At 38.8% G+C, this 12,290-nt stretch overlaps 2 protein-coding genes across 2 annotated transcripts in view; one reads left to right on the top strand and one right to left on the bottom strand.

Annotated features, from left to right (window-relative positions):
- Window positions 1–1,669: 1,669 nt before the first annotated feature.
- Window positions 1,670–5,401, top strand: LOC310953330 (protein lifeguard 3; the record flags this gene model as incomplete). Its single annotated transcript, XM_083922330.1, has 11 exons — window positions 1,670–1,940; window positions 2,051–2,118; window positions 2,241–2,305; window positions 2,412–2,465; window positions 2,637–2,687; window positions 2,815–2,854; window positions 3,041–3,078; window positions 3,168–3,255; window positions 3,627–3,722; window positions 3,847–3,900; window positions 5,252–5,401. The coding sequence occupies 11 exons, from the start codon at window positions 1,670–1,672 to the stop codon at window positions 5,399–5,401; spliced, it is 975 nt and encodes a 324-aa protein (XP_083778456.1).
- Window positions 5,402–5,863: 462 nt separating this feature from the next.
- The window catches only part of dars1 (aspartyl-tRNA synthetase 1), a 34,884-nt gene continuing 28,457 nt past the window's right edge, over window positions 5,864–12,290 (bottom strand). The window contains exons 12-18 of the mRNA XM_083922078.1: window positions 10,767–10,914; window positions 9,127–9,273; window positions 8,487–8,529; window positions 7,767–7,847; window positions 6,819–6,930; window positions 6,585–6,656; window positions 5,864–6,433 (exon numbers count right to left, since the gene is read on the bottom strand). Of these exons, the coding sequence (XP_083778204.1) occupies window positions 6,342–6,433; window positions 6,585–6,656; window positions 6,819–6,930; window positions 7,767–7,847; window positions 8,487–8,529; window positions 9,127–9,273; window positions 10,767–10,914 (695 nt within the window). The 3' untranslated portion in view covers window positions 5,864–6,341. The remainder of the gene's footprint in view (window positions 6,434–6,584; window positions 6,657–6,818; window positions 6,931–7,766; window positions 7,848–8,486; window positions 8,530–9,126; window positions 9,274–10,766; window positions 10,915–12,290) is intronic.

Genomic DNA, 12,290 nt, shown 5'->3' with positions numbered 1-12,290 from the left:
GCTTCTTGAATCTTGAATCTTGAATCCACTGTGAATGTGGTTGGGCTTCAAAAAAAAGTCTTAATTCCTCAATAACTAGAAACTCAATATTGTTTTTAAACCAGAAATGTAATGTTGTGTCAAGAAAATTGCTTTTCTATGGCTTAAGTTGTGACTCAATTTTAGTTTTATGTAGTATTCCCATTCAAAGTTAGTTCCATGACAGAAAAACACATTCATACTCAAAGAGCAAAGTTATGATTTTAAGGCTTTAGCCTAGCATTTACTGCTCTGTGTTGTACAACCAGAGAGAATCTTTGGTGGTACGACTTAAAGGGGAACACATTTTCATGGCATAGGAATGTTTGATCAATATTTGTGAACATGAGCTACTCTCTGTCAAAGCCTATACCAGAGAAGTAAGTCTCAAACTTGTGATGTCATTAAGTACAAAGTCTGACGCTTGTCCATTGAATGTGAGACTGATTTTGTTTTTCCTTTTATAGCCTACCCAAATGAGCTTTATTTTTTTGTAGCCCAGTGTTCTCAGCTCTGAAACAGAAAACATAGTTTACTCAGAACATTCCTCTGGTTTCTCTCATGTCATATATAACATCTTTACCACTTCATTATGGAGCAGTCCCACACTTTAAACATGATCACAAGTTAAAATTTTAGCAATCTAGTTTTTGGATATGGTAGAGAGTTTTCAGAATTTACTAATATTTTTTTGGGCATGTGTGAATTTTGAAAATTGCCGTAGTTTCACCGTAATTCATCAATTATATATGCCGTCAATATGGAATCAAGCCAAGTTTCGGTCGACTTCTAAATAATTTAGCTCCTGGTGGGACACTGAAACATTAGGCTATAGTTCAAAGTGAGACAATACACAGTAGTCTGTATAGTACGCTAATAATGTTTGTGCAACCTACAGTGCAAGGGAGATAAAATAGGACTTTGGAAAAAAAACATATATCAGGAGACAGTTAAAATAATTAAAATTCAACTCAGCATTGTTAGTTTTATGCACCTACCAACTTACTAAATATTTGAAGGACACAACAGTCTGTGGGGTTTGTTTTTAAATTGTAGACTTATTTTTTTGTATTTTGAATAGGAACCTGAGCAAGCGGAGTCTCCGTGCTTGCTGAGACAGTAACAGTGTAAGTTTCAGGGGACATATCCCATTACGAAGATGTCATCCTCCTGTGGTGTAAGTCTGTAAACCTCCAAGGAGACAAAGGACAGAAGGGAACAGTGCTCCCATCTCAGGCTGAAGCCACCAGGTGAGTGCAATTTATTTCTTCCTTTTTGTTGTTGTTTATGTTCTCATTTGTGTCATTGTTTTCACAGACTTTATTTTCCAGTATAAATAGTATATTTTACATGGGGTATTAATCATAGATAACTAATACTGTCATTTGGTTTGTTACCTTTGTTTTAAATGTGTTTTAGCACAAGCATATAATAACAACAACAACAACCAGGTTTTAATATGTAATTGTGACAAAAAAAGGTGTATGTACATAATAATTGAACAATATCATACTGACAAGACATGAGTAATGAGATGGATGTTATTACCTTTTATATGTGTCATATTCTCTTGTCAATATCTGTCATGCCACCAGTACATTGCATATGTCTGATGTAGCTCATCACCACATATCCTCTATTCAAGGCAATCATGACATCTAAAATGGATAATCCTCCACCCTATGAGGATGCACTGCACCATCCAAAGTATGGGAACTACTCCCACCAGCCACAACAGGGCTCCTCTCTTCCACTACCTCCATCTTACAGCCATTCGGGCATGGGCCCCGACCCGCCTGGCTACTGGGGCCAGGAGGGAGTCTACCCGCAAGATGGGATGTGGGCAGCCCCTGGCTTCTCTCCATCTGGGATGCCCACCACAATACCGACTCTGTCTGCCGGAGTGCCTGTATCCAACCAAGGTCTTGAGGAAATGATACAGGACTTCAGTAAATCACACCCTGCTTTATACGAAATTAGCTTCCAAGTGTAATCAGTATAAATTACCACTTCGCTGTTCCCAATTCTGCAGGAGACATGGAGGATTTTCTGAGCACCCAGTGGGAAAGCACATCTATTCGGCATGCCTTCATTCGAAAGGTAAGGATCATGTCACACATTATCTACTATGCGTCTTTCTGCTGTTTAGAGTGCCAATGAGAGTCCTGTACAGTCACTGAAATGTTTCCCTAAGAAGTGCTTGGTTTTGTGTTTGTGGGCAGGTTTACTTAATTTTAACAGCACAGCTTGCCGTCACCTTTTCAGTTGTTGCAGTCTTTACATTTGTGTAAGTGTCCCTGTTTATCCCACTCAGTATTCCAGAGCTTAATGCATCTGATGGAGGGTGAGGGACAGTTTACTCTGAGTGATCCCTTATGTCTGTGCTTCCATAGTGACCCAGTGAGGCTGTTTGTCATCAGATACCCTGGCATCTACTGGGCATCTTTGTGAGTTACACTACAGGAATAAAATAAAAAAAACATGCATTTCAGTGCCATTGGATTAAAAAAACAAACAAACACAGACAGAGCAACTCTCCAGAATCAACAATATTATTAGTGTGATTATTCCCATGACACGCTGTGCATATACAGTAACAGTGATTTATCTCTCCAAAGGGTGGTTTATTTTATGGTTTACTGCATCCTTATCTGCTGCAAAGAGCCAAGGTAAGCATGGCCCTGGCCTTGCTCAATAAGTCACACACTAATAATGTTATTTCTTACTTAAATATTCATAACCAGTAATAATACTTCTGTTTGCATACATTTTAAAATATTCATCCTTTGTGTTCAGGAGGCGTTTCCCATGGAATATTGTGCTGCTGGGAATATTTGTAAGTATGTTTGTTAGAGTACAGGTCAGAAGCTAATATTAGGTATGATCCACCAGATATGGCTACACTAAGAGTATATTGTGAGGTGTGACTGAAATAGTAAAGCAAAACAAAGAAAGAAAGAAAGAAAAACAACAGGAGAAAAAGGTAGAAACCCACTCGTTGTTTTCACGTTTTATCCTACAGACTGTCGCCTTGTCTTACATGTCTGGAACAATTTCAAGGTCTGTTTTCTACACCGCAATACACAAATACAGTACAATTTCATGATTTATTTATGATTTTGTTTAATCACTTTCTGTATCTTTTACAGCTATTATGAGACAAAGGCAGTGCTCCTCGCCATGGGAATAACAGCATTAGTTTGTATAGCTGTCACAATCTTCTGCTTCCAAACCAAGGTAAACAGAGATGTAAACTGCGTCTCTCTGTAGCTCAGTGGTCCATGGCTTGTCAGAGAAGGTCTTTGTTGTCAGGGTAAAAGAATGCCTTTGTCTCGCATTACAATGGTGCACTGAGTTCCTTTAAATATTTATAACAGTTTGGGATAAGATTTGAATCCAATTTTGCTGTCTGATGCAACTGGAGATGAATGAGTTACATTGGCTCTTACATCCACATTTTTGGCTCTTACATCCACCCAATATTTATTAATTATTTTTTTTTGTACCTCATTCTGATCCTCTTTCAAATGATCTTGACTGCTCTTTCATGTTGCTTGACGCATATTACCTTCACTTTCATCCTGTTAATGACTTGTTTCTCATCACAGGTAGACTTCACCTCCTGCGGGGGATTTCTCTGCATTGCTTCTGTTGTGCTCATGATCATTGGGATTGTTACCGCCATCGTCCTCTCCTTCCAATATGTGAGGACCCTTTGGTAGAATTATTTCCTTCATTACGTTTTACTCGTTTGCTTCTCAGTGTGAGGAGTAGCAGCTCTCTGTGACTAATTTCACATTCAGAGGCCTTTCTTATGTCACTCAACAGGTCCCCTGGCTGCATATGCTCTATGCTGCAATCGGAGCCATCGTTTACACTCTGGTGAGTCTACTCTCGCATGAATTAAGGAGAGAATTTGAGCCCTGTATTTAATACATGTTATTGTTGAATAACAAGAGGCATAATGGTCCTTACACCCCAAAATATATAATTGTTTGCTGGAACATGCTGCTAATTTGATATATCTAGGGCCTTATATCCCTCAGGTTTGTCTTATAGACTGTATAAAATATGTAAATAGTCTCTGTGACATCACCCAAAGGTTTCTGAAGAGCCAAAATGAAGCTCAGTGTGGGCGGCTCCCAGTGGCTCCGGCTGTTGCCATCTTGCCTGAGGCCGCCTAACTCCCAGATAATCCAATAATTAGCAAAGAGGTCGAGCCCGCGCTAAATTCGTGTTTTCTCCTGCGAGTGGTGTATGCAAAATATTAAGGGTTCATCTTTGGGGGGTTTGAACATGATCAGTAAGTGCGATGGGAATTTCCAACTAGATTTGGATATTTTTTAGCCGTTTCCACATTCATGGTTCCGGTCCTGTGCTGGGTATCCCAAATCTCTTCAGTTATCCTCTGACTTTTGCTCTAGCACCATAGTAGATCAAAGTTTTCAATGGCCAGTAAAATATCTTATCCACGTAATGGGTTTCTCTGCCACCATCACGTCAAAACTTTGTATTTAAAATAATAATAGATCAATTTTAAATTGCGCTTTTCTCAGTAGATTAGTAAGCACACCCTTAGATGAACATAACCGATGTATTTTAATTAATGTGGCTGTTGACTCTTGCTGTGTTCCAAATGTTCTTTAGGTATCTACTGCAGCCGCCCTTACAAAGCACGTACTATTGCATGCAGTAAATATAAAATTGGGATGTGCTACTTCGTAACATTACGCCTTGAACTCCTATTTCTCATGTATCTATCTCTATAGCGCATCTTCCACTGTGCAGAGGATTATGGGTCAGAATAGCCAGAAAAACTGACTTGCATACAGCATAATATGAGGAGGAAATTCTTATATTTTTTTTTATATTGTATTTGACACACTGAATCTTTTTCCTGCACACTAAATAGCATGAATAATATGGGTATTGGAACACACCCATAGTCTGCTTTGTGTACAGGTGGAAACAGAAAACCCCAGCTGTGTTGAGCTATCTTGTCTTGGACCAGTGTGTTGGACAGACACACAGAGCTAAAACAGTAAAGATAGCTACACATCATCATGTTTGAAAGCCATTAAATGCTTGCGATGTATGAGGTTAACAGGGAAAACGTATATACCAAATGCGATGGTTTGTATCTCTAACCTGAACTCAACAAAGACAACAGACAAAACCACATTCCTTCCTTTTTTATGCCTCATCTTTGTCCTGTCTTCTCTTTCTATGTTAGTTTTTAGTATACAACACCCAGCTTCTTATTGGAAATCGAGAGTTGGCCATCAGCCCAGAGGAGTACATCTATGGAGCGCTCTCTCTTTACATTGACATTGTTCACATCTTCCTCTTCGTCCTGCAAGTCAGTGGAGCTGCTACTGAATAGGGTTAGCGCACATCTGGCTGTTGGCAAGTTTGGACTTACAGGATATTGTGTTTGAAGTTAAACATAACGCTACATGTACACGTGTGTCAGTAAGAATGTTTCAGTACCAGCTTTTAACGTTTTCATTTATATATACTGTCTAAAAGTGTATTTTTATGTCAGTAATACTGAAGCACTTTGATTAATTCTTGCACTGTATGATGCGGGGCAGTGAATTAAGTCTTTCACTCACCCAGCTATGAATGAGGAGATAAACTAATATTTACTGTTATTTAATATTTTGTCTTTTGTTTCAGAAAATGGTATTTTAGTAGATCATGAATGTGTCATGTAGCCTAAACTGGAAGGGACAGAAAACGTGCATGTTTTTGAACATTACTATTACTTTGATCAAAAGGTATCGGGAATGAATTCAGAAGCAGTACACAAACACACAAAACAAAGAATTCACAAAATGGTTGGTTGGATGGTTTTAGAAGTTTTTTTTAATTACTTGTGTTCAGATCTCTAACGACATACAAAACACCTGTAGTTACAGGCGTACTGCTGGAGACCACAATCATTAGTTCTTAGTCTGTGCTGGTAGAAGGAGGGACTCTGATCTGTACTAAGGTCATTTTAAAAAAAAATCTCCATAGAAAAGAACTTAGACAAACACCGACACCGTAGACGGATCAAGTGCTTACGCTTTACAGGAACTACCTTAAAAATCACTGCCCAACTCCCTTTTCTCTGTTATGTATGTTATCATTGTTGTACACCAATCAATAAAGTACACCCTGCTGTTGCAAATGCTTCCTTCTCCCATCTTAAAGGTTAATCATAGTGGCACGTTAGATTCACAAGGTGGCACTACCTCCTACACTCTCCCCCTTTCTGGATTGTGGATTAGTACTGTAACCCCATCACCAGCATCTGCTTTGTAGACGTGGTTGAAGGCTCAAGGCGTCAGGCGCTTAGGGTCACGTGGGAACATGGAGGTCTGACGCACATTGTGGAGACCCAGGTACAGCATGCAGACTCTCTCCAGGCCTGGAAGGGATGACAGTCCAGTCACTCAACTGATATTTTTTTCCGTTAAGCACCTGGAGTCATATTCACGTGTAGTATGTTCTGATAATACTCTTTTAAAATGGATCTTTAATAAAACTGTATGTTTTCCAAAAAAACAGATATTCCATACCAATGCCTCCACCACCATGTGGAGGAGCTCCGTACCGGAAGGAGTCGATGTATGCCTTGATCTTCTCCAGATCTGTAGTGTCATAAAAAGAAATGGGGTTGCTAAAAACCTTAAAATGAACTTTTTTTACAAAGCGTTGTAATTCCAACTGGTCACCAACAGAGGGAGACAGACATAATATGTAAACAACTTAATACCCTTTTCATCAGCGCCATCTCTACACTCTCCTCTTACCGATCTGGTGATGGATGGCCCTTTCAGTCAGCAGCTGAGCGTCGTGGACTCTCTGAGCTCCTGACAGGATCTCCTCTCCCCTCATGAACATGTCGTATGAGTTGGAGTATTTCTGGACAAAAACAAAAAAAGAGGTCAAGAATCTATTAAATGGAGACATTTTGACGCTGCCGCAGTGTCTATTGATGTGTATATCCCAAATGAGGGTGCTGATTCTAATATTTTTTAACTTTATTTTGTTATCATTATTCAGTGGGTTTGTTTTCCATCTCATGTTGTGCCTCTTTACTATTATCAAGTGTGTTTTATTTTCCATCTTTTTTAAACATTAATTATGGCGTTATGTTCATTCTATGTCTATTTTTCCTTATTGTAAATCACTTTGTGAAGCATTTCTTGAATGAAAGGAGCTATACAAATATGTTTTTTTTTATCACCATTATTAAATGAAAGAGGGGGGAAAGACCCAGAGTCGAAACATAGAAGACAGAACTCCAGAAATGTCAAAAAACAAATGATGATGTTAAAGACATCAAACGGTTGAATCTGTCCACCTAGACTGGTTGACAAACTAGTGAAAGAAGCCAAAACCAGAGTTTTCTCACATAGAGGTTCCACAAAGACAAGGAAAAAATAACTTAAACTGGCAATGCAGTGGCTCTTCTGTGACACTGCTTGCAGGTTTCTCACGAGGCTATAAAAAAATTCTATTAAGTTAAATTTTTCATGAGCTTCACTTTTGAAACAAAATCCCCTGTGGTGTTTATGCATCCAGCGGAGGAGAGACGGCTGTGGAGTCTTTGGCTCGTCCAAAGCTCCTCTCTGGCGCCACTGCAAGTTTTAACTACAGGTCAAGTACAAAACTCATTTGCAAAAAATTACATAACATGTGGTGCGCATTTCTTACCACGTAGCCAATAGCTGTGTATGCTGCATTTTGAGACTTACAGGGTTGTTCGGATCAGGCATGGTGTAGAAGGGTCTAACAGCCAGTGGGTACTTGTCCAGCACATAGAAGTCAGTATCATACTGAGAAAGAAAAAGTTGATGCAGACAGTCAAAAGTTGTTTTTCAAAGAGACTTCCAGGACACAACAGATACCTGAGGACGATTCAAGACAATGTTTTCCCGTTAATTTATGTTAAATGTTACTCTGAATCATGAGTTGTTTCCTGTTATGAGTGTGAGTCCTGTGTTCTGCATCATAACTACATCTTCCTCAACACTACAGGATACATGGTTGATGATATTTCTGTCACTTATAAAAGTTCTCGAAAATCTCTCTGCCTGTTGACAACCCTGCTGGTTCCCCTTTGTCATCTGCAGTGTGGTGCTTTTTTTTAGTATTGTCTTTAACAAACTCCAAGTGAAAAATTCTGGAAATGCTCACTGCGGCTCAGGTGTTATGATCTGTTACAGTCATTAGATCACCTTGGTTTTATTTGGAGCACTCTGATGAAGGCAGCTGATTAGTAGTGATTTTAATGCTGCATCAAATTATGGATTTTTAATCCTTTAAATCCACCCACACAGATCCAAATCACGTTTTTTTCCCTAACCGGCTGACACAATTTTCTACAGTTAATAAGATAAATAGAACAAATAATACTATATTCTATTTTTTGCCTTAAATTAAACTTTAAATGAAAGAAACACATTTGAACAAACCTTTTCCTTGACAAGACGCCCAAGCAGCTTTTCATTGGGCGTACTGCAGAACAACCAGAAATACATTCACTTTAAAACTGATAACATTGCCTTATTGTGTCAAATTGTTCAACTGTAACTTTCCTGAAAGTGAATACTTTAATGATTTAATTATCTTCTAATGGTTTTACAGGAAGCCTGTGAATATTCTCATTTGTCCAGGTCATCGTTATCCCCAAAACAATTTCAGTCAAAAGCAACTGGACTTAGTTATTTGCTTCATCTGTTCATGTACGCATCTGACCAGGCTGGGACTGGCCTTGTGAGAGGTTAAATAGCTGGATCTCCACACCAGATAGTTGGACCAGTCCCAGCCTGCTCAGATGTGTACATGAACTGATAAAGCCTCTTGGATGAGAGGTGAAACGTCTTCCTAGAAAAATGACCAAGTCCAGTTGCTTTTGACTGAAATTGCTTTGAGGATAATGGTTTTACACCGTACAGCATTTCTCATTTTCTCAGATATGCTGGAAATAGTAACATAAAACTTAAAATACTGCTGAGTTACTGTTTCACTTCCTTTCTCTTAACCCGTGTCAAAACGTATTTCTGCTTTTATCAAATGAAATCATCTGACAAAATGAGTTGGATGTACTCTGACCTGAGGTCTTCCTCGTCACCCATCTCCACCCCGGCCTCGTGCAGCATGGCCAAGGCCTCGGTGTACTCCAGCCTCAGAGTGGGCTCCAGGAATTTGAAAGGCTCACTGGGGAACTGCTTGTTCACCGTCTGGATCTCTGTTTGGAAGCTGATGCAGACAGACAGAAACGAGCACACACACACATTAAAACCTAAAAACCATGGTTCAGAATTCCCGCCCACACACAGCCGCATGCCAGAGTGTGCCTCTGGCAATTAACCTAACAAGTATCACGCAGATAATATATGACAGTACTCTTACAGAGATTGAGTTTCAAGCATTGTCCCTGCTGGCAACTACTGTATATATGCTCTCTTACTATAAATGGACTAAGTTTGCGAAAGTAGAAAAAAACACTTCAATGTAAAAGGGACAATGCTAATAACAATTAAAAACACTAATACAGCATTGACATTTTTGAACAGACATCTCACAACAATTTTGGTATGTCTTCTGAACAACATTAGACAACTAACAAATCTCCATAGATGCAAGGTCTGCTTTACCTGAAGCAGGGTTGAGCAATATATCCATATTATTTGGATATTGTGATATAATACTAGATACCGTTTTAGATTTTGAACATCGCATTACGGATGATTATCATAAATATTGTCTGAGAGCAACAATAGTCAGCCCTACAATACTGTCGCAATATCAATAGGGGTTATGATTATATCAAAGGCATATAGATATATTTCTCTGTATTGTCTGCTCTAAAGTGCTGGAACATCAGTCAAACGCACATGCTAAATGATTTATTACACCAAGAAGGAACAGTCTGGGAAGTCATGAGAAGCCCAACAGTCAAAGTGCCCTGAGAAAGAGGAACCCCGGCTGTGAAATTAACCAACAGTTACTGACACTTATTTACAGTATAAAGGGGGCTGCCAACTGCTCCTAGTTTGGCATGAAACCTAAAATTACCCATCTCTGGAACAATGTTTCCAGATTTATATTTAGTCAATTAAATATTCAAAATGTTTTTTATGCGTGGTAAAGAAATTGGGTTGTGTCGCTGTCTGTCCAATGTAAAGCCCCTTCTTTTCCTAATAACTGTTCTAGCGCATCAGCTAAAATGCCCAGAAATGTTTATCTTCCATTCATGCCAGATTATTCTGTTCTTCAGCAGCGCTGTCACAATGGTGGGATGGGAAAAGCCCAAACAAACTTCAGGCATGCCACAAGAGCTTTACCCACAGTTTTTATTTATCCATTCATTCCTGCTTTAACAGCTCTCTACACAAGCTGCACTGATTCACACCACTAGGGGGCAATAAAGCCACATCAACACTGTCACCAGAGCTGACAGCAGTGGGTGACAACAACACTTAATATGGAACAGCTAAAATACTCTGGCTAAGAAACACAATGTTTTGACTTGTTGCCATCCACAGAATGTCCAAACCAGGAATCAATACTGTCAAAATGCACCTCTTGTATTAAGTAGGAAAACAAAACTTGAGTCTCTAAGGATTGTAATCTGCATCGATTTCTAGTGCAATCCTCAGTCACCCCAGTTTGAGCAAAATAAATACTGTGAGAATTTGCCATGTCAAAACAAAAAAGTTTGAGCTTAACGGTATGAATCCTAATCTTACTTGTCTCTCAAGCCCTTGAAGATCTGCACCATGGTGTCAGTGATGGAGTCAATCACTTCATGGTAATGGTAGCTGAAGGCCATTTCAATATCCAGACCCACAAACTCAGTCAAGTGACGGTGGGTGTTGGAGTCCTCTGCCCTGAAAACTGAAATGATGTGGATTTTATATCAAAATCTAAGCAAAGTAAACAGAAGTGGAGGAAAAATGACAAGTCTCTAGATGTCCTTTTATTCAGTGCCATCTTATCCAGGGGGCACTCAATCCTTGAATGTGCAGAAGCCCGAAGGACTTTAAAGGGGACATATTATTCAAATTTTTCAGGTTCATACTTGTATTTTGGGTTTCTAGTAGAACATGTTTACATGCTTTAATGTTCTATAAACACATTATTTTCTTGCATACTGTCTGAATATACCCATATTCATCCTCCTGAAATGTTCTGCTTTAATGTTTTCGTCTTTAAGAATTCCCTCTTGAAAAAGTCCAGTCTGATCTGATTGGTCAGCATTTCCAGAGCTTCCACATCTGCATCTCTGCACCATTATTGCAGCTAAGGAATGACTAACAGCACTGTAGCACTTTCTACCTATATATAGTGTAGTTGTGACATCACAACCGTACAGAAGTCCTCACGGCTCGTTTAATGCAACAGTTTTATTAATACAAGATGTAAGCATTTCTCTGTGGATTTGGAGTGTTTTGGTACTTTCACAGTGTTTATAAAGTACCTGTACCTGCTTTATAAATCAAAAGATATGAAAATCTTACTTTCAACAATATGGAATCTTTAAAGTAAATTCAGTATTTTCCCCAATGAAATGTCACGAAATTAGTATAATGTGTTGATACTTGCATACTTGTTTGTATGGGGGAGCATATAAGAAATTGTATTAAAAATGCTATTATTATACTAATACATACATACTTTAAGTACCTGTTTATCATTTTATTTAATATCCCCAAGAGGAATTAATAAAGCACACATTATACTTAGAATTTTATTTTGTTTATTTGTATGTGAAGCACTTTAATGATGAATGAATGACATTTTGAGCACTACAGCATTATGGCCGTACAGAAGAGTGACTGCTTTTTCAATGTTGGAGAGCATTACTAATGTTTCCTTGTGTTCTTTTAATTGACAGGTCTCCAGAGAGCAGTCTTTACATATGCACGCAAGCAGTGGATGAAAGGTGCATCTACATCCCACGTATGGCTAAGTGGTGTAGAAATCAGGTATGTGCACATGCACACAATCTCACGATTTCTAAAACACAACCATGCATATATATGGATTTATAAACCTGTACATGCATATTTCTGCTTTTGTATGCACAGTTTTAGTCAAGAACCTACAGTTTTATACATCTGACCCCTCCATACATTTACTGACACAACGTCTGCTCCTCCATGCTAAAGACCTGCCTTGTGTCTATATTGTTTGTTCCCTGATGGACCTACGTAGCTTGTTTGAGATAGTGTGGCACCACAGCCATGGAAGCTTTACTTAAAAACACAGTA

Source organism: Echiichthys vipera (assembly GCF_963691815.1).
Source record: "Echiichthys vipera genome assembly, chromosome: 10".
Lineage (NCBI taxonomy): Eukaryota > Metazoa > Chordata > Actinopteri > Perciformes > Trachinidae > Echiichthys > Echiichthys vipera.
This window is presented reverse-complemented; position numbering and strand designations above follow the sequence as displayed.